This window comes from Heptranchias perlo, chromosome 31 (genome assembly GCF_035084215.1).
Source record: "Heptranchias perlo isolate sHepPer1 chromosome 31, sHepPer1.hap1, whole genome shotgun sequence".
NCBI lineage: Eukaryota > Metazoa > Chordata > Chondrichthyes > Hexanchiformes > Hexanchidae > Heptranchias > Heptranchias perlo.
In genome coordinates, this window is record NC_090355.1 from 26,317,128 (window position 1) to 26,343,914 (window position 26,787).

At 39.8% G+C, this 26,787-nt stretch overlaps 2 protein-coding genes across 5 annotated transcripts in view; one reads left to right on the forward strand and one right to left on the reverse strand.

Moving 5' to 3' along the window:
* The window catches only part of spaca9 (sperm acrosome associated 9), a 37,367-nt gene extending 17,718 nt beyond the window's left edge, over positions 1–19,649 (reverse strand). For 2 of the 4 annotated variants that reach the window (XM_067969779.1, XM_067969776.1), the window contains exons 1-4: positions 18,849–19,649; positions 17,387–17,527; positions 5,294–5,439; positions 1,913–2,115 (exon numbers count right to left, since the gene is read on the reverse strand). In XM_067969779.1, the coding sequence (XP_067825880.1) occupies positions 1,913–2,115; positions 5,294–5,437 (347 nt within the window). In that variant the 5' untranslated portion in view covers positions 5,438–5,439; positions 17,387–17,527; positions 18,849–19,649. Of the gene's footprint in view, positions 1–1,912; positions 2,116–5,293; positions 5,440–11,520; positions 11,645–17,372; positions 17,528–18,848 lie in introns of those variants that run through there. The other 2 variants (XM_067969777.1, XM_067969778.1) reach the window with 2 other exon arrangements.
* The window catches only part of ak8 (adenylate kinase 8), a 112,144-nt gene continuing 104,297 nt past the window's right edge, over positions 18,941–26,787 (forward strand). Inside the window, exons 1-2 of the mRNA XM_067969774.1 lie at positions 18,941–19,194; positions 25,461–25,545. Of these exons, the coding sequence (XP_067825875.1) occupies positions 19,111–19,194; positions 25,461–25,545 (169 nt within the window). The 5' untranslated portion in view covers positions 18,941–19,110. The remainder of the gene's footprint in view (positions 19,195–25,460; positions 25,546–26,787) is intronic.

The window sequence follows — 26,787 nt, forward strand, 5'->3', positions numbered from 1 at the left end:
AAACTTACCTATATAATTGTCCTTTGTGTCTTTGAGTACCTTCATTAACATTTTTCTCTTGGAGGACTCAGCTTCTCTCAAAAGCTTTGGCTTCTACTCAATATTTTTCCTAGCACTATCACTCCATCAGCTGAAAAGAATTGTTAACTTGTTCCTGCAAATCCCAGGATGCCGTAGTCGGATGGTGTTCAGCATTTAAAATTGTCCAGTATGCATCAGTATGATTCCCTTTGTGCAACAACTAGAAACATGTCTATCCTCAGGCTATAATAGTATTTATGTGTTTGTTTTACCAAGTCATTTGAAAATGAGCTGGAGCATTGGAACAGTAAAATCTGGCGGTGACAAAGGCATGGGTGAGAATTTTAGTAGCCGAAGGGCTGAGGTAGGGTGGAGGCAGGCGTAGTTATGGAGGTGGAAGTAGGCGGACAGAAGGACAGTGAATTCAGGGGAGAGAGGACAAGGGGAGCTGAGATGGAGATTGAAATCACCAAGGATGAGGAATCACTCAGAGCAGAGGCTGATGGAGGAAAAAAGGGAAATATCTTGGGGGAGAAAAATGAGGGAAAGACTTGGGGTGTGGGAGAAAACAAGGATTTCAAAGGAGAGATGTGAGGAATGGAACAAGGTGAGGTGCTTGATGGAGGAGAAGGTACCAGAACAGATAAGAGCCACAAGCCATCACTGCAGTTTGGGAAGGGAATGTAGCCAAAAATATAGCCAGGCGGGAAGTTTCAGTAAGGGGAAAGGTGTTGCCACCCATAAGCTGAATTTCAGTCAAAGCCAAAATGTCAGATCAAATCATGTACAATAAGGTTGTGGATGACAAGGGCCTTGTTTGCAAGTGAAAGGATATTTCGAAGGGAAATACGGAAAGGGACAGTGATTGCTGATCCACTGGCAGAGTCCAATAAGGAAGTGGCGGATGGTGTGAGTGGGACAGGAAGAAGGTTACCAAGGTTAACACAAGTGGGCCTGCTGGGAGGAAAGGTGAGCGAAAGAGACAGATGGGGCAGTTGGTCATAGGAATGCAGCGAGGATTGCCTTAGTGGACCCTTCAGAGAACGCCAAGAGAGGCAGAGTGTAGCTATGGGCTTATTCAATGGAAATTCAAGCCTGGGACAGTGGTAGGAGAGTAGGAAGCCAGATGAATAATAATGATGGATTGGGGTAGGGATTAAGAGGGCAAGTTACTCAAAAGGCAAAATGAAAGGTGGTATGACGGGTGACAGGAAGGGGAGGAGACAGCAGAGAAGGCCCTAAGTACGGCAAGAGAAAAAAAAGGGAGATGGAAGGATTGGGTGTTAATTGTATCCATGTGATTTATATCAATTAGTGTTAATTGTATTCAGGTGGTGAGTATCAATTGGGAACTCTTGTATCCATTTATATTGGAGCTGATCTAGGGTGTGGTGTGGGTGTCATGTGGAGCTCTGTGAATAAAGGCTTAGAAGCAACTGAAGACCAGGCTTTAGTGTTCTATCCATCACCACCTGGTTATCCAATTTATAACATTGGGCTTGGATCTGGAACAGCAGCCAAATATATATGCAAAGTATGTTTTTGTTGGACATGGGTAAGGTACTGCCAAGATTTTGACACTTGCAGGGGTTATCTGGTCTAATTTTCTGAAGTTTAAACTATGCCAAAGTTTTTGACTATTATCAATGTTCTATGTAGAAATCGGTCAGATAAACCCAGCTATGGGGTCATGAACTACTGATCTGAGGTAAGTGAATTTCAGTAAATGGGTTTGGGATATAACTTGTGACCTTTCAGTTTTAAGTGAAACATTTAACTGCTTGAGCTACTGGATCACACCAAGACAAGGCTTTCTTTAGCAAAATTGTGTATCATTGTGAAGTTAGGTTGACTACATTGATGCAAGCCTTATAGTAATATTACTGCTTACTTGGCTCGGATCTTAGACATGTCATGGTTGCAGCTGAGAAGGACTTTGCACTTCTCCAGTATATCATCAGATGAGCATGCATTGGGATTTGAATCCTGGAGTTTACTACAGAACTGACTTAGGTCTTTGCAAAGATCTAGGAACATGATCAGGACTCGCTTGTCAGTTGCATTGTTACAGTAGTGGTCCAGGTAATTTTGAACCTACATAGAGAAAAGTTAAAATAAAAATTTAAATTGATCTAATGACATCAGTTAACAATGTAAAAGAAGTTTTACCATTATTGATGACTTGTCTCCACATCATTTCTAGTATTTAGACAGTAACAATTAAATAACTGAGAAGAGCACTTTCTACAGTATATTTCCTACTTCCCCTTTCTTTTGTGTTCCTATGTCACAGACTGTCTGTAGCTCAGATGACAGGTATGTACCTTCATTCTAGGCCACCAGCCTGCTCCTAGGCCTCTACCAATGTGCTTGTGAAAGCAGCTGACTAGAGCTACACAAGAGTAGACAATGATGATGATGCCTCCCTGACTTTCTATGCCTTCCAGAGAGAGCGAGAAAGTACCTGGTGTCATCAATGGCAGTTCGGCGGAGACTTAGGGGTTTACAGATGTTAACCATGTCCACTGTTGTGTGCTGTCTTAGAGTTCCATTGTATAACATTAATTAAATAATATAAAAGGTACTGTGTATTTAATCATTATTCATCACAGAAAGATTGCATTATTTCCAGAAAACCCATAATTTTTAAGCTTTTGCCATTTTTGAGTCTAATATGAAATGGTACATATTTGTTGAATTTTGTGCTCACCAGTGTGAGGAGTGTCACTGCTGGAAATATAATACTCCCAGATCAGAAACAGCATAAGCCAGCTGCAGAGTAAAGTTTCCTTAATTTTGTTCCAACAAAGGAGGCAGATTTCTTCTGGTCATTAAGTGCTAGTGATGTCATTAATATTGTGTTCACTTTTTAAAAAATTTGTTCATGAGATGTGGGCGTCACTGGCAAGGCCAGCATTTATTGCCCATCCCTAATTGCCCTTGAGAAGGTGGTGGTGAGCTGCCTTCTTGAACCACTGTAGTCCATGTGGTGAAGGTTCTCCCACAGTGCTAGTTGGTAGGGAGTTCCAGGATTTTGATCCAGTGACTATGAAGGAACAGCGATATATTTCCAAGTCGGGATGGTGTGTGACTTGGAGGGGAACGTGCAAGTGGTGTTGTTCCCATGTGCCTGCTACCCTTGTCCTTCTAGGCGGTAGAGGTTACAGGTTTGGGAGGTGCTGTCAAAGAAGCCTTGTCGAGTTGCTGCAGTGCATTCTGTAGATGGTACACACTGCAGCCACGGTGCGCCGGTGGTGAAGGGAGTGAATGTTTAGGGTGGTGGATGGGATAGCAACCAAGCGGGCTACTTTGTCCTGGATGGTGTCGAGCTTCTTGAGTGTTGTTAGAGCTGCACTGACCCTAGCAAAATCATAAAAGTGATCTAAAATAACACATTCACTGCTTTGCTAGAACAGTGATCAAAGGAAAGCTTCCTGCTATGATGTTGCTCATAATCAGCAACCAGAGGCAATCCAGCCTGCTTTAATTCCCAGAAGAGTACACCCCATACTGCAGCAGTGCTCATGTTTCTATTTCTCATGCCAGCTATCCCTTTGGCCCCAATGAGTGAGACCACCAATAATACATTTGTTGGATTGGAGGCCAATTTTATTCTGTGGATCACTGCATAAACATCCCTTGTTACTGGCAGGGAGAGGGCAACTTTATCTAATCATTCCAGACTCGAGTGAAAACCTCAACCACATATGAAAAGACAGTGTCACCCTAATGACCAGTGATATTACATGATAAATGGCCCAAAGGCTTCACCACAAAATGCAGTAATTAAAAAATTGCTTTGATAAAATGGGCATTGGAAAAAGCTATGGTTTTGCACTTTTTAGCCATTGTTTTATATTGGAAATTGAATGCTCACTTGTGTAATTAACTCATGGTGCCACCTTTCAACGAGTTAGGAAAGATAAATATATATGATACAGGGATGGCATAACGAGGTATGTGATTTTTTTTTGTACAGTCATAGGGAGAGACAAGAGAAACTGGGGTTGTGCTCCTTGGTTTAGCGAAGAGGGTGGAAATATGGATCACAATTCCTTAAGAAAGGAGAGTATCTGCTGAGGTTCCAGCCCAAAACTTTACCCCTATTTCCAAGGATGATCCAGCCACCAAAGTTGATATAATTGAAGGTCTGCATTCCAAGCATAGAATGCTGCTTAGAGGTATGTGGATTACCTTTGCATTGTTGAGATGTTTGATGTTTGCAGAGCTACAAATCACTGGTTAGGCTTCAGCTGGAGTATAGTGTCCAATTTTGGGCACCACATTTTAGAAAGGATGTCAAGGCCTTGGAGAGGGTGCAAAGGAGATTTACTAGAATGGTACCAGGGCTGAGGGACTTTAGCTCTGTGGAGATGCTAGAGAAGCTGCTATTGTTCTTTAGAGCAGAGTAGGTTAAGGGGCGATTTAATAGGTTTTCAAATTTATTAAGGGTTTTGATAGAGTAGATAGGGAGACTCTGTTTCCACTGGCAGGAAGGTCAATAAACAGATTTAAAATAACTGACAAAAGAACTGGGGGTGGGGGGAGAGGAGGAAAATATTTTTTACGCAGCAAGTTATGATCTGGTATGCACTGCTTGACAAGGTGGTGGAAGCAGATTCAAAAATAACTTTCAAAAAGGGAGTTGGATATATATTTGAAAAGGAAAAAATTGCAGGGCCATGGGGAAAGAGCAGAGGAGTGGGGCTAATTGGCTAGCTCTTTCAAAGAACTGGCACAGGCACAATGGATTTAATGGTCTCCTCCTATATGATTCTATTATTCTACACCCAGAAGTCACATTAAATAAGCATGTTAGATAATCTACATTATCCATGTTGTCCAGAATTTTGAAAATCTGGTTCATGTTCCTTCAACCATCTTTTTCAGTTCTTCCAGTCCCTCCTGAAATCATCCTCGTCATTCTTCCGCATCAACAATCTCTTGAAGATAGGGTTCCCAAAATAACACACAATATTCCAAATGTGGACTTATCAATGAGCTATACAGAATTAAAATGAAACTACTTTACATTTGAGTTACTGATTTGAATGACATCTGAAACTATATCAGGGTTAAATGGGACATGCATTATAGATATATAGTAAGTGGAAGTTCTTCCATGTTTAAATATAGATTAGATACAGATCTAAATGTATTAATTGATTTTTCAATGGAAACAATCAAAAAATAGCCCCGTTAATACAGTTCTGATTTAAGCAGAATCCTCTTTTGAGTACCTATAATATAATAAGCACATATAGTTAGTTACCTGTGAAAGGGTAGTCACAGATCTGGTCTTGTCATGGGCATTCTCACGTGTATGGTCCAGAGCTGCAATAAATGTGAATTGTTGCTGTTTGAAGAGTGCATAGCGTTGTTCCAGATCTCGCAGGGTAGCCTTCAGCTCATTCATGGCTTTTAAGGAAGCAGATAAAAGCCATCAGTTTAGATCAGAACATAAGAAATAGGAGCATGATCCCTTGAGCCTGCTCTGCCACTCAATAAGATCATGGCTGATCTTCAACCTCATCTCCACTTTCCCGTCCGATCCCCATATCCCTTGATTCTCTTAGAGTCCTAAAATCTATCGATGTCATTTTTGAATGACTGAGTATCCACAGCCCTCTGGGGTAGAGAATTCCAAAGATTCACAACCAGCTGAGTGAAGAAATTTCTCCTCATCTCAGTCCTAAATAGCTGACCTCTTATCTTGAAACTATGCCCCCTTTCTTGACTCACCAGCCAGGGGAAACAATCTCTCAGCATCTACCCTGTCAAGCCCTCTCAGAATCTTATATGTTTCAAAGTGATCACCTCTCATTCTTTTAAACTCCAGAGAGTATAGGCCCATTCTACTCAGACAACCCTCTCATCCCAGGAATCAATCTAGTGAACCTTTGTTGCACCGCCTCTAAGGCAAGTATATCCTTCCTTAGGTAAGGAGACCAAAATTGTACACAGTACTCCAGGTGTGGTCTCACCAAAGCCCTGTAGAATTGCAGCAAGACTTCCTTACTCTTGTACTCCAACCCTCTTGCAATAAAGGCCAACATACCATTTGCCTTCCTAATTGCTTGCTGTACCTGCATTTTAACTGTGTTGCGTGCACAAGGCCACCCAAATCCCTCTGACCAATATTTAATAGTTTCTCATCATTTAAAAAATATTCTGTTTCTATTTTTCCTTCTAAAGTGAATAACCTCACATTTCCTCACATTGTACTCCATCTGCCACCTTCTTGCCCACTCACTTAACCTGTCTATATCCCTTTGCAGACTGTGTCCTCATGACAGCTTACTTTCCCAGCTAGCTTTGTATCATCAGCAAACTTTGATACATTACACTCGGTCCCTTCATCTAAGTCATTAATATAGATTATAAATAGCTGAGGCCCAAGCACTGTTCTGATGGAAATCCATGAGCTAAGTGAGTCACAACAAACTTTTACAGTTCAGATGCTGTAACAAATGTAACACCAAAGGAGTAAACCTAAAGGGCTATGAATAAGAACATGAAATTTGAAACTTGAAAGCTGCAACAGTTTGGTCAGAAAGTTCAGATACAAAGCTAGCTGGGAAAGTAAGCTGTCAAGAGGACACAGAGTCTGCAAAGGGATATAGACAGGTTAAGTGAGTGGGCCATTGTATACCGAGGGGCTGCAATCAGGGAAAAACCCCTCGGGCATAATGTAAAATTCAAATTGATGTAATGTACCTGTAATTAATCTGTAACCAATAATCTGTATTGACTGTAATGCAATGAGGCACCCTAGAGTGTCATGAACTGTAATTATGTACAATGTGTTAATTGAACTCTCCTTGATGTAACCTGCAAATTGTATAATCTGTAGTGTATGTTTGGAATGTGATATGACAACTGTATTGTATGTATTGCTGCAAATTTTATGAATAAAGTATATTTTTTGAAAAAAAAGTTCACCACTTTGCCCTTAGCGAAGAGCCTGATAGTTGTCCTAGAAATTCTCCTCCGAACACACAATCCTGATTTACTTTCTGCTGCTGCTAAGCTTTATTCATTTATTCCTCCCCTATTTAATTTGATAGATACGAGTAGATGTCCTGTGACATCATTCACAGGAATTGCAGGAATTGGAATGCATCTTTTGAGGTTAACTACTGCTCCATTGCAAGATAAACATGAGATTGGTTAATCCAATGCTGTAATACAACACATTTACTGTAGCAATGAATCATATGATTGATTTGAGGTAAAAAAAAATTATATAGCATATTGATATTTCAAGATACGGCCTTAGATGTAATATTTGTAATAGTATTTACCTACCATTTACAAAACATTTTCACAATGCAAGAATCTTTGGGAACATAGGAACAGGAGTAGGCCATTCAACCCCTCGAGCCTGCTCGACCATTCATTTAGATCATGGCTGATTTATGCCTCAACTCCATTTACCCACCGTAGCTCCATATCCCTTGATACCCTTACCTTAAAAAAAAATCTACCGATCTCAGTCTTGAAAGCTCCAATTGTCCCAGCATCCACAGCCTTTTGGGGCAGAAAATTCTAGATTTCTACTACCCTTTGTGACAAAGTGCTTCCTTATTTCCCTCCTAAATGGCCGTGCTCTAATTTTAAGACTAAGTCCCCTCATTCCTGATCCTCCCCCCCCACCCCCATCAGAAGAAATAGTTCTTTGTATCTTCCCTAGCGAATCCTCAATCAGATCACCCTTCGATCTTCTATACTCAAGGGAATACAAGCCAAGTTTATGCAACCTGTCCTCGTAATTTTACCCTCTAAGCCCCGGTATCATTCTGGTGAATCTGCGTGGCACAGCCTTCAAGGCCAATCTATGCTTTCTGAGGGGTGGTGCCCAAAATTGAGCTGAATGCAGCACTCTAGATAAGGTCTGACCGAGGCTCAATATAACTGAAGCATAACTTCCGCCCCAAAAGTATTTATCTCAAGGGGCTAGATTACAAACATTCCATTAGCCTTTTTGATTGCTTTTTGTACCTGTCTACTAGCTTTAAATGATTTGTGTACTTGGACTCCCAAATCTCTTTGCTCCTCTACAGTTCCTAGTTTCTCATCATTTAGAAAATACTCTGATTTATCTTTCTTGAATCCAAAGTGGATGACCTCACATGCCCACATTAAACTCCATCTGCCATTGTTTTGCCCAGTCATTTAATCTGCCTATGTCCCTTTGCAACTTCCTGCTCCCATCTGCATTACTTACTGTCCCTCCTAATTAAATGTTTTTTCTCTTCCCTTCTGAAAACATCTTATATCATTATTTATATTATAACATTTTATATTTTGCTTTAACTCCCACAGTGAATTTGAAGTATTTGTTTAAGATTCAAGTGTTTTATTTACTTATTTGAGTCCCTCCTCCTTCTCAATTATTCTTTTTTCTAAGTTATATACATGATTATAGAAGATATCATCACCACCCCCACCTCATTACTTCTCACCATGGATTTGTAATTCTTGCTGAAGCTGTCAATAGTGTACAGTATCCAGGGAGGTTTTCCCTCTAAGACTCCAATGACCGAATACCTGAACAGGTGATCATTCACCACATCCATGTTTGGCTGACTGACTCACTAGTTAGGCCACAATGTCCAAACTATCTGAAACATTTGTCCCTATTCCCCCTCAGCAGCATAGAAAACACATCCCTAATAACATCATTAGCTCAGATTGTTTCCTTTAAAAGCTCAAACTGTATAAACACTTAAAAAAAACGTATTTTTCCACCACTCGTTCATATTTGTAAATGAATTGCCTGGGTCATCACAGTACACGTTGGGCTTAACATAAGCAAGTTGAAAACTACAACTCCCATAATACATTTCTTTCTCTCTCTAGCTCACACAATAGAAGGCGTCATTTTCACTTTGGGCGCGTGCGGAAATCTGTCAGTTGCGGATTGTCAGTGGAAAGGAAAATTGGGTGAGGTGTACATTGGGTGGCGGATCAGCAAATACCAGTTTTCCGTCATGATCTCATGATGCTCTGGCCATCATTGTGTGGGGCAGGCTTGATGGACCAGCTGGTCTTTTCCTGCCCGTCAATTTCATATGTTCATCTGCACCCAAAGTGGAAATTAGCCCCCCAGAATTTCCCTACAGGAACTGAAAACTCCCATCTCCCATGCCCATGTGACATTTCCAATTCAAGTCCCAGGGTCCAGATAGAAGGGCTGGCCTAAGTGGAGGAAACTTCTTGTAAACATTTCCAATAACCAATTCTGTGGGTAATATTTAGTGAGATGTGTACATTTTTTATGTTCATTATGTTATACATGTTATTTCAAGCTGTGTGCACTGGCCTGAGGGAAGAATAAAAATGGCAGCTGATAGAGGAAACTAATTCAGTTTTGTGGTACTTGATGGTTAGAATGGCAGTTTTGAAAAAAGATTGAGGGGTTTGATTGCTGGTTACTTTTCGCTGATGTTTCATTGATTTACATTTCATCAACTCAATATTTACAAACATAAGAATTAAGAGCAGGAGTAGGCCATTTGATAAGATCATGGCTGACCTGATTGTGACCTCAACCCTACTTTCCCGTCTACCTACTGTAACCTTTGACTCCCTTGTTAATCAGGAGTCTATCCAACTCAGCCTTAAAAATAGTCAATGACCCTGCCTCCACCGCTCTCTGGGGAAGGGAGTGCCACAGACTCACGACCCTCTGAGAAAATATTTCTCCTCATCTCCGTTTTAAATGGGAGACCCCTTATTTTTAAACTGTGGCCCCTAGTTTTAGTCTCTCCCACAAGGGGAAACATCCTCTCAGCATCTATCCCTTCTAGTCTCCTCAGGATCTTATATGTTTCGATACGATCATGTCTCATTCTTCGAAACTCCAATGTATACAGGCCCAATTGTCCAACCTTTCATCATAAGATAACCCTCTCATCCCAGGAATCAGTCGAGTGAACCTTCTCTGAACCGCCTCCAAAGCAATTATGTCTTTTCTTAAAAAAGGAGACTGAAACTGCACACAGTATTCTAGATGTGGTCTCACCAATGCCCTGTACAACTGTAGCAAAACATCTCTACTTTTATATTCCATTCCCCTTGCAATAAATGACAACATTCCATTTGCCTCCCTAATCACTTACTGTACCTGCATACTAACTTTTTAAATCATGTACTAGGACACCCAAATCCCTCTGTACCTGATTTCTGCAACCTCTCTCCTTTTAAATAATATACTGCTTTTTTATTCCTCCTGCCAAAGTGGACAAGTTCACATTTTTCCACATTATATTCCATCTGCCAAATTTTTGCCCACTCACTTAACCTATCTATATCCCTTTGCAGACTTCTTATGACCGTTTCACAACTTACTTTCCTACCTACCTTTGTGTCATCAGCAAATTTAGGAACCATACATTCAGTCCTTTCATCCAAGTCATTGATATAGAGATTGGTAACTTAACAGACAAGTAGTTCTATTGGAGCCAATTATGACTTTTTGACCTAAGAACATGTGATGCTTTGGTGATACTTCTGAGGTCACACTTTGAAGTGTAAGACTTTACAAAGGTGTAATGGGACAGATATAATTAAAAGCTTCTCATGTAATATATATGGATAAAATCCAGAAATATCAGGTTGTATAAATGTGTGATAGTGTTACATTAAAATGCTAAAAACGAATCCCAATTGATTATATGGTGTTTGCTCTGCAGTGAATTCTCTGTGTGTTACTTCGGTGGATATCCAAGTGAACAGTTTACAAGTCAGCTTCAAATCATATTAAATGCAAGTAAGAACTTGTGCTCATCTAACAACCCATTGTGCTGCTTGAATGGTATTATAAGTCATGATGCCATGATCAACTGCAAACTTAAGGGGAAGGGGGAGTGAAACTCAGGTATTAACTTTGCACAGCGCTCCTACATGCCCTACTGTAACGTACTGCTATAAAGCTGATGTTTTCCATATGGAGCAATCTTTTACATAGCGTAAACAATGAAGGTATTATTGCAATTTCATATTACAGTTTCGCATTCATCATTTGTAAACATGTTAAAGTTGTAGTTGTCCCATTTATTACGTGGTTTGCAAGATTTTAGTAATAAAAAGGAGATGGATCAAAGTTGAGGATCGAGGGAAAAACCGTGCAACAAAACAAATGATACCTTACATAATAAATAAATTTCACAACGCTCCGTCCCTCTTTCAGGTGAGACAAATCGAATTTGCTTTTGTATTTGGCAAATGTAAATTAGTCACTTACACCGAGTATGACATTTATTTGCGTTTACCACACTAATCTTCAGTCTGGGTTTAAACATGGAAAGTATTTTTTTTTAAAAACTAACTCGATTAAATGTCAGTAAAAAATGATAAAACTGATGGAGTATGCTAATGATCTGAATGTATTAACCTAAAGATTGTTTACTAATACAATACAGATTTGCAATGCAAATAATTGTATATATAATTTCACCTTAACATTGCATCATTAATAATGAAACAATAGCCTACCTCAAACCTTGAACGGATCCCGGATTATTCACAAATCCTTATTTCAGTCCGTTGCGTTGTGTTCTGGTTGGATTTTTTTCTTCCCAACTTGGCTAGTTTGTTACGTTAACTAGAAACAATTTCAGCTGCCACTATACTGCACTTAGTGACCATTGTTTACCTCCATTACCTAGCAACTGGGCTGAACCAAAACACGTAATTCACGTTAACTATCTCACTCACGTATATATATATATATATAATCTCCATATTAACCAGTGGGTCTCCTAAGGCATTAATCGCGGTTAAATACTATTGAAAATTTGGCCTGTATGAAGATGGTGTTATAGTAATTTTACTGATTTTATTTTTTGTCTTTGTTTTATGTATTACTTTCCTTCTGTCCCCTCTGCAAAGATTGTTCTTTTTATTTTATCTTGGCTTATATTGTCTTTTTAAATTTGATCTCTAAGCATGGTTGATGCTGGCAAGGCCACATTTATTGCCGATCCCTATTTACCCTGAGAAGTTGATGGTGGGTCACCTTCTCAAACCATTGCTGTCATGATGGTCTAAAGTATGGAGTTCCAAGATTTTGACAGTGACCTTGAAAGAATAATGGTAGATGTCCACGTCAGGATGGTGTGTGACTTGGAGATGGACTTTGTTGGCTATTGTTTAACACCCCCAAGCCCCATTCTAACTACCTCTCTGAGATGCCCTCTCTTCTCCTAACCTTTGTACCGTGACTGTCGATGATTTCAATCTAAATGTCAAATCCTGTAAGCTCCCTCTCTTCCGACTTCATTGCCCTTGTGTCCTCTATCAATCTCACCATATAAATTCCCTCACCTATATCCTTGGCCACTCCTTTGACCTCACCATCGCTCATGGTCTCTCTTTACTCAAGTCTAGATCTCTAACAAGGGTATCTCTGACTACTTTATTACTGCAATCTCCTGCACCCCCCCCCCAACTTCAAACACCACATACGAAGAGCTCATTGGATGTTTCTGTCTCCGAAACCATTTGTGTAGCTGCCTTCTTTGCTTTCTACCACCTCCTCTGTCATCCATCCACCCTAGCCCTGAACCCTTGTCTTTCTGAAATCTTTCACCTAGCCCTCTCCAAGCTTATTTTGTCCATGACACCCAACTCTAAACTCTCTTCCCACTCAATTCCTGACCACAACTCCCCACCCTGGACCCTAGTTTCCTCTGCTCAGGCACCATCCCTCTCCCCTTAAACCCATAATCATCTCACTTCTCAAAAAAAAAATCTACCCTCTGACCATCCATCCCCTCCAACTGTCAAGCCTCTCCAATCTCCCTTTCTAAGATTCAGATTACATCACAAACCTATGAGAATAAATGGTTTATTAATGCTATCCTAACCCCAATTTAAAATCACATATAGTGTAATGGATGGTTAGAAGAAACAAGACTAGTCTTGGACTTTAGATGACATCATAAACCATGAAAGCATGTGGAATTTTTACAATTATTTTTCATTTATATACTGTCTTGTCACATCTCAAATGTTTTGAGGCACTTCACTTGCAATAAATTGTGTTACTTAGCCTAACATCACTTGAACCCTGAGAAACTGTTTACAATGGTCCTGAGAATGACAACAAAGTGGAATGGGATGAAGCTCAAAAGATGAAGATCAATGGACATATCAAACTATTTCACTCAGAAGGTTATGAATGTTTGGAATGAGTGCTCCAGAGACATTAGTGAGGCTGATAATATCATAATTTTAAAAAGGGAGTTGGACAGACATTTGGTCAGAAAATCAATTGAAGGATGTCGGTTGTGAACTTTGTATTCTCTGCTGGAACTCTGGGGCCGGCCAGGTGGACCAAAATGGTCTTTTCTTCTGTACATGCCTATGTACTATAGGAATGATCTAGTGCCTAACTCTCAAAATTTACTACATTAAAGTTTTAACCGCATTGGTATATAGACATGCTACAACTAACAGCATTAGGGATATCAATGGAATGGGAAAAAGGTTGGATTCCACAAAGGGTGCAGCAGAGCAACTGAGGACCCTGATCCCCGAGTAAGGGTATGGCCCTTTTAAGCGACCTCACCTTTAAGAAGTAATTAAGGCTGGAGTGGGTGGAGACCTTCCAGAGTCAGATGAGAGTTAAAAGGGAGCTCCCTGAACATAGCTAAAAGAGGAAGCTGGGGTTGGTTTGGAATTTGAGACCTGTAATGGAGCTGATGAGCTGGAACTCTGGGGCCAGCCAGATGGACCAAAAAAATGAGCTGAACAGCAGTTGTAAGGTAGCTGCAGACAGCTGAAAGAGCCTGGGACTGGGAAAGTGTACTAGGTGTTACCGAAGGTATGGTGTATTGGGACAGTGTACTAGGTGTTGTCAAAGGTGACTTTGTGTTGAGTGAATTAAAAGAAATGTGGTATGAAGTATGAATTGGTCAAGGACCATTGTTTGTCGAATGAAGTTATGAGATGGTCGGGCTCCGACAAGGGGGAGGGGGGTTCTGGTTCACCAGGTACCACCCAGGTGGCAAAGTTGAAAATGACCCCCAGTGAGTTTAAAGATTTTTGAAACTCAGCATTCTGATAACACTGTACTAATTATTCATCCTCCAGAGATGATTAGTATAGTATTAGCTTTGTATGTAGAACATCTGCTGCAGCAATATCAATATATGTTAAACAGGAAGCCAACTATAAATGAAAAATAAATTATTTTCTCATGACTTAGTTATTGTGTACATATTCTGAAATTATTTTCTAAGACCACAATAAAGTGTCACAAATTAACCAAACCTGCAGACATCAGGTCATGTACAGTGTCTGTCGTCTGTCTCAATAGGCCAGGCCTGATAACATTGTTTTCTTACCAACAACATCTATAAACTAATGTCTACTGGCAAAAAGTATTGTTTCTATGTGACATCTAAGTAGGTGGGAAAAGATGACTAAATAACGAATGGCCATCTTTTGTTATATTTCTGACAAGCCAAGCAAGGCATATGACATGAAAAATATAACACTAAATGCTGAGCACATCAGTATTAATCAGTACTCTTAACTAGAAAAGAAAAAAAATTACATATTAAAGTTTTTTTTCTCCTTAAATGCCAACTTTCAATAGGGTAAGTAAATATTTGACTTAGGCAGCAGCAGCTGTGCAAGTGGACATTCTTCACATGTAAGTCTACATAGGTGAGGGTTGGTAGGCTATTCAATCATGAAGATTATCACCGCTGAGTCCCATCATGTCCTTATCCAATATCTACATGCACATTTTATAGCAGGGGTCACTGGATGAGGATTAGGAGAAGGAAACCTATCTGACTGCCACTCTGTCCTCCCCCTCACACTAGGTCAGAAGGCTTGAATTGCTCACCATAGATGTCCATTAGGTGACATAGTGACCCTTACACACTCAATCTCCATCTATAAGTGCTTTTACCTTACAAAAACCTATACATATTATGTAGCTGCATGTTTATATACATATATCATCACACCCATTATGTGATCTATGCTAAGAAGAAATATGTAGTACCACATGTCATAGTAAAGGAAATTTGGCTCTTTTTGCTTTCTTTTGCAAGGATATTAATAGCTGAGAGAGAACTGTTACAGGTGGCAGACCCAAAACCTCTCGCCCTCTCCCTTGATCCCTTAAGGGTACCAAGGGAAATGGATTAAAGGTGAGTAAATGGAGTTAAGGTACAGATCAGCCATTATATATTTGAATGGAGGAACAGGATCGAGGGACTGAATGGCCTATTCCTGTTACTATGAGTTCATTATAGCTTTCTAATTCTCTTCCCTCGCATTTTATATTACCCTGCATTCACTGTCAGTGAAACTATGAAACAATTATGTAATTCCTACACAAATGACATTAATTCCACAGGAAACCATTCTAACCTCTCTTCCTTTTTTCTCTCAATGTGCCAGAGGAAGAGACCACCCCACCACATCACAATGTAAAACACAACATTATTCTGATGCTAAAGCTCAAAAGGTGTGTCTCTTTAAGACTACAGGATGTAATTGCTCTATATTTTTGAACTCAATGCTCATATCAATTAGGAGTCAGACTTGCTTTTATCAAAAAATTATGATTGCTAAAGTAAATTAGGAACTATTGACTCCTGTGTCAATATTTTCTGTGGCTTGGAGAACTTCTTTGTAGGATGGAAATGGCAGGGCTTCCTTCTCTTTTTAATATATCTTTAGTGGATACTCAATTTGCATATAGAAAAGTGCGATGCCCATGTTTGACATGCATTCAGCTGCCTAGGCCCAAAGCTCTGGCATTCCCTTCCTAAACTTCTCCTCTCTACACCTCTCTCCTCCTTTAAGACGCTCCTTAAAACCTACCTCTTTGACCAAGCTTTTGGTCACTTGTCCTAATATCACCTTATGTGGCTCGGTGTCAAATTTGATTGGTAACGTTCCTGTGAAGCGTCTTGGGATGTTTTATTACGTTGGAGGTGCTATATAAATGCAAGTTGTTGTTGCATTAGATGGACTATTTTCTGCAAAAATAAATAATTTAACAATCTATTTTTCACTTCCTTTTGCTGCACTATTTTCAATATATAATTAGATAAAATATTACTTCCATGCATCACCTTAATGTGCTACATCATCTTTGAACACAGAATTGCATTTTTCATGATTATGTTCTTCCCACAACCTCTTAGTGTTAGAGAGCTGAACAGCGCCATCTTGTGGGGCCAGGTGAAATTTTCACTGGTTAGGTTTGCTTTGTTTTGTAATATGTTACACAATTTTATATATATATATATATTTTTAAAGGTAATCTTTAGCTTAATGACAATCCATTTGTACACAGCAGAACTTTTCAGTGGATTAAGTATTAATTTGTTGCAGAAATAGAAAATGCAGGATATGCACATGAGGGCCATCAGAATTTGAGAAAAGACAAGTTAATGTTTTGGGAGGAATGCTTTATCAGAACTGACTCAAGACAAGTGAGCCTCTTAGTAGGGCTGGCCAAAACAAGAGGGAAGGGAGGACAACAGGTAAAGATCAAGGTATGCTAACTTTTATGATTCAAGTTTCTCCCAACACTCTTTACTAGGTACACAGCAAAAATTCAGTTTCCATAATTGGGCCCCCTATCTCCTATGTTGTAAATGGGATAGTGTACTGCAGGACTAACCAAATGCTTCTGTCCATTCTGAAAAGCAAAAGACACTACACTGCCAGACTCTAGCATTAAGGCTAAAATTTAGTCAAATTTACTTACAAGGAATATGATTACACAGCAAGTAACCATGACTACAATATTTGATTTACACAATGCTTAAACTGCTCTGAAATAAGAGGTCAAAATCTTAGCAATTACATCCAGAACCTTTCAACTAACACTCTGATGAATGCAGATGGGTACTTAATTATTGGAACCCCTCCCACTGCTGTGACACAAACAGGTAGGCGAAAAGGGAACTGAACATCCTAGGACTGCTATCCAGAGATATTCTTGTCTTCCTTGATGTCATGTCAATTAGAGGTCAGACTGGATCTAAGGTTAATTGGTTGAGTGTGATACTTAAAACATGACGGACAGCAAGTGCATACTAGACGCACCATTTTTATAATTATACTAGCAGACGACCTTTGGGGTGCTCATGGTGTTTTATAACAATAGGAGTGTTATGCAATGCAATACACAACATGTTATCAGGGTCAATGATTTTTGGTGGATGAATAAGTAAAACTGCATTTTTATCACATGGCATTCTGGGATTTTTACTGGTATTTTTGGTAATGAACGTCATGATTCTATCTACTCGTCTGTGAAAATTGTAAACAAGCGGCCTTGATTATTTATTATATGTTCCTTTACTTACGCAATCTGTTTTACCTCATCTTTTTTAAAATCTATGGTTCAAAGCAAGACCTTAGGCAACATGTACTGTACTGGAGGTAGGCATCTTGGGTTTTGCAGAACTGGTGTGGGTGTCCTGGAGCTTGGCAACACTGCAGCAGGGTTGATAGTTTTCATCTGAAAGAAAGAACTTGCATTTAAATAGTGCCTTTCACATCCCCCGTCTGTCTAAAATGCTTCACAGCCAATTAAGTATTTTTGAAGTGTAGTCACTGTTGTAATAATGCAGGCAAATGTTGCAGGCAATTTGAGCACAGTAAGGTCCCACAAACAGAAATTAGATAAATGACCAGAAAATCTGTTTTAGTAGTGTTTTGTTGAGGATAAATGTTGGATACAGTTTTGGTTACATCGAGTCTATAGCACAGAAACAAGTCGCTGGTCAATGCATTCATCAGAGACTTAGTTGAAAGGTTCTGGATGGAATTGCTAAGATTTTGACCTCTTGTTTCAGAGCAGTTTAAGCATCCTGTAAATTAGATATTATAGTCATGGTTACCGGCCCAACTGGTCTATGCGGGCGTTCATGTTCCACAGGAGCCTCCTCCCACCCCTCTTCATCTAACCCTATCAGGATATCCTTCTGTTCCTTTTTCCCTCATGTCTTTATCTAGTTTCCCCTTTTAAATGCATCTATGCTATTTGTCTCAACTACTCCTTGTGGTAGCGCGTTCCACATTCTTACCATTCGGGTCTACAAGGAGGTGATGAGGGGGCGGACATATGAGGAGAGGTTGAGTAGATTGGGACTCTACTCATTGGAGTTCAGAAGAATGAGAGGCGATCTTATTGAAACATATAAGATTGTGAAGGGTCTTGATCGGGTGGATGCAGTAAGGATGTTCCCAAAGATGGGTGAAACTAGAACTAGGGGGCATAATCTTAGAATAAGGGGCTGCTCTTTCAAAACTGAGATGAGGAGAAACTTCTTCACTCAGAGGGTGGTAGGTCTGTGGAATTTGCTGCCCCAGGAAGCTGTGGAAGCTACATCATTAGATAAATTTAAAACAGAAATAGACAGTTTCCTAGAAGTAAAGGGAATTAGGGGTTATGGGGAGCGGGCAGGAAATTGGACATGAAGCTGAGTTCGGATCGGTCAATGCCCTGTGGGTGGCGGAGAGGGCCCAGGGGCTATGTGGCCGGGTCCTGCTCCGACTTCTTGTGTTCTTTAGATTTGTGGTTGGGATCAGATCAGCCATGATCTTATTGAATGGCGGAGCAGGCTCGAGGGGCCGATTGGCCTACTCCTGCTCCAATTTCTTATGTTCTTATGTTCTTAAAATTGCCTTCCCTTGTTTTTCCACATAGCTGCATCAATTAGAATATTTTCGATCTGAAAATATGTACAAAGCACAGCCCGTCCATAATTAGTCCTTATCTTTATGAAATGGTTGCCTTAAAAGGTTTTAAAATTCAATTCCATATCAATAATGTTTACCCTTTTGTTTTGTTGCAAAGGTGTCAGTGTGTGAACTCCTGTAACTCCGAACGCTCTGTTTGAACTTTGTTGCCCCGGCTGCAGGTCGTCATCTGGTTCCCTTGGTAACGCGGCCTTCAACTGAAACGGGCGGTTGGCGTTTCGGTGAAGAAGAAAACATAAATACAATAACGGTAGAACTGGGCGGTCTCCACCGCTTCGTGCACCCTTAATTGAAGGGTCTTGTCTCCACGTGTGTATTTTATTTTTAAAATCTAAAGAAATGGACGCAAGACATAAGCGATTGCGGATTTCACCGGAGCTCGGTGTCTACGCGGAGAAACACGGAGTATTTCAGACGCTGCAGGTAAACAGCGCCAGTGCTTGTCATTTATTATCAAATCAATGTCATTATAGATCTTATACGTATGGTGGTTTTCCCTGAAATTAAAAAGATTCGGCTTGTTCCGTTGTTGTGGGTAAATGTTTGCTATTACGTAGGTGCTAAGTTGCTGCAGTGGATATCAAAAAACAACATCGTCTCACTCCTTTTAGTTTAAACATAGAACCTATTTTGCTGCATCTCGCTTCTGAAAATAAACGTAGCTCCGTGCGTTTTGAATGGATTGGTGATCTGAGTCACTCACCAGTCTCACTCAGTATTTGATCACCGGTCTCATTCAGGATTAGCATTTTGCCAATATTAACTGCAGCTCTGGAAAAGTTTCAAGTAAGATCTATATCTGTCTAAAAGTCTGGTGACCACTGTTCCTCCTTCACACTTCAAAATGTCAAAAGTAAAAAAAATCATTCCGGCTGGATGTTTCTGACCTGAAGCGAGGAATTTACAAACACACGCGCGTCTAGTGACAACAGCGTTGTCAATGGCAGTTTCTAATCCTAATCATTAACTCCCAATCCTAAACCCAACCCCAAAACACAGTAACGCGATGCAGAATCCGCTGCGGTGTCAATAGTCTTGTGAAATCATGCATGATACAGGTCGGCTGCGTTGTCAGTGGTCACTCAGTTAAGATAAATTGCAAATCCATTTAAAGGTATGGAGCTGTGATTCATTTTTTCATGGTGTGAGCTACCAAAAAAGAGTCTCACTCTAATTGGGAGGGGAAACTTGATCGATCTGTTAGCACAGAAAATTTACAGCACAGAAGGAGGCCATTCTGCCCATTGTGTCCTCGCAGGCGGAAAATGAGCCACCTTTCCAGCAATTGGTCCATAGCCTTGTAGACTATGGCACTTTAGGTGCATATCCAGGTACTTTTTAAATGTTATGAGGGTTTCTGCCTTAACCTCCTTTCAGCCAGTGAGTTCCACACCCCCACCACCCTCTGGATGAAAACAATTTTCCTCAGCTCCCCTCTAATCCTTCTACCAATCACTTTAAATCTATGCCCCCTGGTTATTGACCTCACTGCTAAGGGAAATAGGTCCTTCCTGTCCACTCTATCTCGGCCTCTCATAATTTTATACACCTCAATTAAATCACCCCTCAGCCTCCTCTGTTCCCATCTTTCCTCACAGCTAAAATTCTCCAGTCCTGGCAACATCCTCGTAAATCTCGTCTGTACCCTCTAGTGCAATTACATCTTTCCTGTAATGTGGTGACCAGGACTGTATGCAGTACTCAAAGCTGCGGCCTAACTGGTGTTTTATACAGTTGTAGCATAACCTCCCTGCTCTTATCCTATGCCTTGGCTAATAAAAGAAAGTATCCATATGCCTTTTTAACCACCTTATCTACCTGTCCTGCTACCTTCAGGGATCTGTGGACATGCACTCCAAGGTCTCTCAGTATCCTCCCATTTATTGTGTATTTCCTTGTTTGAACTTCCCAAATGCATTACCTCACACTCCTCTGGATTGAATTCCATTTGGCACTTTCCTGTCCACCTGACCAGTTCATTGATATCTTCCTGCCGCCTACCGCTTTCCTCCTCACTATCAATCTCACGACCAATATTTGTATCTTCTGCAAACTTCTTAATCACGCCCCCTACATTTAAGTCGAAATCATTAATATATACCACAAAAAGCAAGAGACCTAGTACTGAGCCCTGCGGAACCCCACTGGAAACAGCCTTCCAGTCACAAAAATACCCGTCGACCATTACCCTTTGCTTCCTGTCACTGAGCCAATTTTGGATCCAACTTGCCACTTTCCCTCGGATCCCATGGGCTTGTACTTTTTTGACCAGTCTGCCATGTGGGACCTTGTTAAAAGCCTTGCTAAAAATCCATATATACTACATCAAATGCACTACTCTCATCGACCCTCCTTGTTACCTCCTCAAAAAAATTCAATCAAGTTAGGCAGACACGACCTGCCCTTAACAAATCCATGTTGACTGTCCTTGATTAATCTGTGTCTTTCTAAATGACGGTTTATCCTGTCCCTCAGAATCGATTCCAATAACTTGCCCACCACTGAGGTGAGACTGACTGGCCTTTAATTACTCAGTCTATCCCTCTATCCTTTTTAAACAACGGTACAACGTTAGCAGTCCTGCAGTCCTCCCCTACCACCTGTATCCAGGGAGGATTGGAAAATTATGGTTAGAGCCTCCGCTATTTCCTCCCTTGCTTCTTTTAACAGCCTGGGATACATTTCATCCAGGCCTGGTGATTTATCTACTTTCAAAGATACTAATCCCCTTAATACTTCCCCTCTCACTATGTTTATCCCATCCAATATTTCGCTCTCTTCCTCCTTAACTACAATGTCTGCATCATCCCTCTCTTTTTTGTGAAGGCAGACGCAAAGTATTCATTAAGAACCATACTAACATCTTCCGCTGCCACACGTAGGTTATTTTTTTGGTCTGTAATAGGCTCTGCTCTTTCCTTAGTTATCCTCTTGCTCTTAATCATAGAAAGGTTACAGCACTGAAGGAGGCCATTCGGCCCATCGAGTCCACGCCAGCTCTAAGCGAGAGCAATCCAGCTAGTCCCACTCCCCTGCCCTATCCCCGTAGCCCTGCAAATTTTTTCCTTTCAAGTACTTATCCGGTTCCCTTTTGAAGGCCACGATTGAATCTACCTTCACCACTCCCTCGGGCAGTGCATTCCAGATCCTAACCACTCATTGTGTAAATAAGTTTTTCCTCGTGTCACCTTTTGGTTCTTTTGCCAATAACCGTAAATCTATGTCCTCTGGTTCTTGACCCATCTGCCAATGGGAACAGTTTCTCTCTCTCTACTCTGTCTAGACCCTTCATGATTTTGAATACCTCTATCAAATCTCCTCGCAACCGTCTCTGTTCCAAGGAGAACAAACCCAGCTTCTCCGGTCTGTCCACGTAACTAAAGTCTCTCATCCCTGGAATCATTCTAGTAAATCTCTTCTGCATCCTCTCTAAGGCCTTTACATCTTTCCTAAAGTGCGGTGCTCAGAACTGGACACAGTACGCCAGTTGTGGCCGAATCAGTGTTTTATAAAAGTTCATTATGACTTCCATACTTTTGTACTCAGTGCCTCTATTTATAAAGCCCAGGATCCCGTATGCTTTTTTAAACAGCTTTCTCAACCTGCCCTGCCACCTTCAATGATTTGTGCACATATACCCCCAGATCTCTTTGCACCTGTACCCCTTTTAGAGTTAGTTGTGCCCTCTAGTTCATATTGCCTCTTCTCATTCTTCCTACTGAAATGTATCACTTCGCATTTTTCTGCGTTAAATTTCATCTGCCATGTATCCGCCCATGCCACCCGCCTCTTGAAGTCTATCACTTTATTCCATGGGCCACAATCTTGATGATAAGCCTACCATGCAGCACTTTATCAAATGCCTTTTGAAAGTCCATATTCATCACATCAACTGCATTGCCCTCATCTACCCTCTCTGTTACTATAATGTATTTGTAAAAAAACTTTCGTTTTTCCTTGATTTTTACTTGCCAATATTTTTTCATGCCTTCTCTTTGCTTTCCTAATTTCCCTTTTTAATTTCACCCCTGCACTTTCTATATGCCTCTAGGCTTTCTGTGGTATTGAGCTCTCTGTGTCTGACATAAGCTTTCCTTTTTTGCCTTATCTTACCCTGTATGCTCTTTGACATCCAAAGGGCTCTAGATTTGGCAGTCCTAACTTTTTCATTGTGGGAACATGTTTACTCTGAACCCCTTGAATGCTTGCCACTGCTCTGACATTGATTTACCTTCAAGTAGCTGTTTCCAGTACATCTTTGCTAAATCACTTCTCAGCTTAGTAAAATTGGCCTTTCCCCAATTGAGAACTTTAACTCCATTTCTATCTTTGTCCTTTTCCATAACTATGCTAAATCTAACTGAATTATGATCACTACCACCAAAATGCTCTCCCACTGATACTCCTTCCATCTGCCCAGCTTCATTTCCTAAACTAAATCCAGAACTGCCCCCTCTCTAGTTGGGCTTGCTATGTACTGGCTAAAGTTCCCCTGAATGGAATTTAAGAATTTTTTACCCTCTATACCCTTCAAACTGTTTGTATCCCAGTTAACATTAGGGTAGTTGAAATCCCCTACTATTACTGCCCTATTCTTTTCGAACTTCTCAAATTTGCCTCCATATTTGCTCTTCTATCTCCCTCTGACATTTTGGGGGTCTATAGTACACTGCCAGTAGTGTGATTGCCTGTTTTTTGTTCCTTAGCTCAACCCATATGGCCTCATTTGATGATCGTTCTAACATACCATCCCTCCTCACAGCTGTAATTGTTTCTTTAATCTTAATTGCCACCCCCACTCCTTTTTTATTCCCCCTCTCTATCTCATCTGAAAACCCTGGAATCAAGAATGTTGAGCTGCCATTCCTGCCCCTCTTTAAGCCATATTTCTGTAATAGCTAAAATATCATACTGCCACGTGTCTGTCTGTGCCCTCAGCTCATCTGCCTTATTCACTATACTGCTTGCATTGAGGTATATACCTTTAAGCACTGCCAAACTCCTATGTTTATTTTCTAACCTTTGTTTCCTCTGCTTTCCAAACTCACTTACTAATTTCCTGCCTTCCATTTCCAGTTCTGCTTCTCTCCCATCTGTTCTCCACCTCCCAGACAAAAGCAAAGGCAGACATCAAGTAGTGGAAGTATTTCCATATTATATCGTCTGATCTTCTGCAATGAAATTGCCCAACTTTATATTTTTGAGTAGTGTAGAAAATACAAAATACATGGAAATGTTCTGCACAAATTATGATTTAGGGTTTTGGATATTTCTAATGAAACATGAATGAAGATTAGCTATGCTTTATTAAAGGGGCACAGCACAACTGTTTTTGCTATAGTTACAGTTCTGCTAATTGGCTTTGCTTATGTTTAGAAGAAAATATGATATGGGAAATGGTGTTTGAACCCATCAGGTCTATTTGATCCACAGACCATTTTGTGGTGGAAACAACATTGACTCAGGATTGTATAATATTTAGGTAGAACAAATATAGCTGATCACGTGACAGTAATTTGATGTCATGAGATGACACCAAATAATTTTGGAAATTGGACTAAAAGGTAGGATCATTTTAGCTCAATGTAAGTGTTTTTATTGTATGATGTAATAGTAAATGTTTTTTGTATAGATTGAACTGAACAGGTAAATCTATTGTATCCTTTAAACTAAAGTTAAATGTGATTGATTCATATGAGTGTTAAAATGACAGTATAAAGATGTTGAGTTGGCAGAGGAAAGAGTTCATTTTTGGACTGTGGAAGGAATTAAATTGATGTTTTAAATAGTCTTCTTCCAAATTTACATATGTTCTTATCCTTGAAGATTTATATATCTGAATATCCCCTCCTGTCATTTGGGACCAGGCATGTAGAATATCATTCCCAGTCTAGAAGCAGGTGGGACAGTTTCTCTTGATGTTTAAGAAGGTCAACAAGAGCATTATTTGTTGCTTTCATATTTGTGGGGAAGTGTCTTTACTCCACTTGCCACCTCCCCTATGAAATTACTGAGTTGGAAATCGTAGGTTTGAATCTATATCTTATCACTCTGTTAGTATTCCTGTGTGCAGCACTACCCAGCTGCCACCATAATAATGAAATATAGACTGCCAGGCTCATTGTGAAATTAGGCTTGAAAAGTTTAATATACATTTCAACTAAACAAAAAATATTGTATATTTGCATGTTTTAGTGCACTTAATGATCAACCAACATTTCATTTGACAACAGAGATTTCATACAAACCTGTTTCTCTATTGAGAACCAGATTTGGTTGAGTTCATAATTGTACGAAGCAGCTAGTAAAGTTTTTGCATTTGTAATAATTGGAGGTTGCCAGGAAGAGGAGTTGAGGCCAAGAAGCTGGACTGATTTAAGAAATGAATAGATGCTGTAATGAGAAGATAGTAGGGTTGGTCTTTGGGAAAGGAAGTAATCAAATAGGCTGAAGGGCCCACTTCATCTGAATCGATCTTGTGATCTTGGGATTGAAAACATGACTAGCTGAACCTATTTATTGCAAAAATGACTTCTTCAATCTTTTTCAGCTTGGCACTGCACTTGTGCCTAATTCCTGCATACAATACATAGCTATGGACAAAGCTAATAGTGCAAGATGTGTAAGTGAGGGCTATCAGCAGGAAGTGTAACCTTTTTTTTTAAAACTTATTTTTTTATGTCCTTCAGAGAATGTTGCAGTGTCTGCTAGTGGATAGACCAGACGATCCCATTCAGTATATGATAGATCATTTTAAAAAAGAAAATGATGAAGGTAAGGACACAATTTTTCATCTCAGTGGAAATGTTTTTCAGGCTTTTTCAACATTTTAGCATAGGACTAATTGTGTTGTGATAAGCTGCAAGCATTAGAAAGTCTTGTCAAAGAGAAAACTAAAATTGCCAGAGTATCATAGCTGGGCATTGTGGATTGGACTAACCAGAGTTAGACCTCCTGGTTGAGGATGTTGAGGGAAAAGAGGGAAGGGGAAAAAGATCACTTTCTTTATAAATCATTGTCACTCCTGACCTAAGACCATACTTTGTTCCAAAATCCAGTGGCTGCAATGATTTATATCTTATTGTAAACAAATCTTGTTCCCGTTTCCATTAATTTATGATTCTATGATTTATCATTTTAGGAGAAAACATTTTTAAAAATTATTTTACTTTAACTTTATATGTAACTTTAAATGGTGTGATCAGAATTTGTTGTCAGATTGTGTCATTTTAAGAACCCCAGTTAATGCCTTTCAGTTCCATAACAGTGTCATTTTGAGGATCCCTATATCATTTGAGGGAAAGGACAGAACTTATAGACTTAAAATAAACATTGAAACACTTTTGAAAATTTGGTTACAAATAAAACTACTTATAAATATTCTCTTCTTGTGTTTCAGTGTCTTTATTTTAAAACTGATGTGTGCACTACTTGTGTATACCTGCACACCAGTATAACAGCTGTGTGCAAAATGTAGTGTCTGAAAAATGTGGCTGCAGTCTTGTCAGTTAGAAATCTACAAAGGAAGTAATCCAATTATAGAATGATTTTGTTTCCTTTTATTGGAAAAATATGACCTAGGGCAAGTATAGCTTTTTTTTGTATGGAATAAACAATTACAATAGCCCAAGGCAGTGTTTCCCCAAACAAGAGTTTGACCTCGTGTTAATAAAAGAATCATTCTGCTTTTCACTGATCCCTTAGCTGGAGAATCTGTGCAAAGGCTTGAATCACCTGAGGATTTATTCTTACAGATGAGATTAGACAATCCTCAAAAGAGTCTTGTCTGCCAAAGAAAAATCTGCTTTGAAGTAGTTTGAAAGAAATTTACTGACGATGGCGCTAGAGCTTGTTTTGTGCTGATTGTATTGAGTTTAAATAATTCATTGTTTTCTGTATTTACTTTGAACATTGGATATTGGATTTAGTTATGTTATCCCTGTTGTACCCATGTGAGTTCTGCGTTAAAATAAATTCCAAGATAATATTTTGTGGAACCTTTAAAAATCCTATACA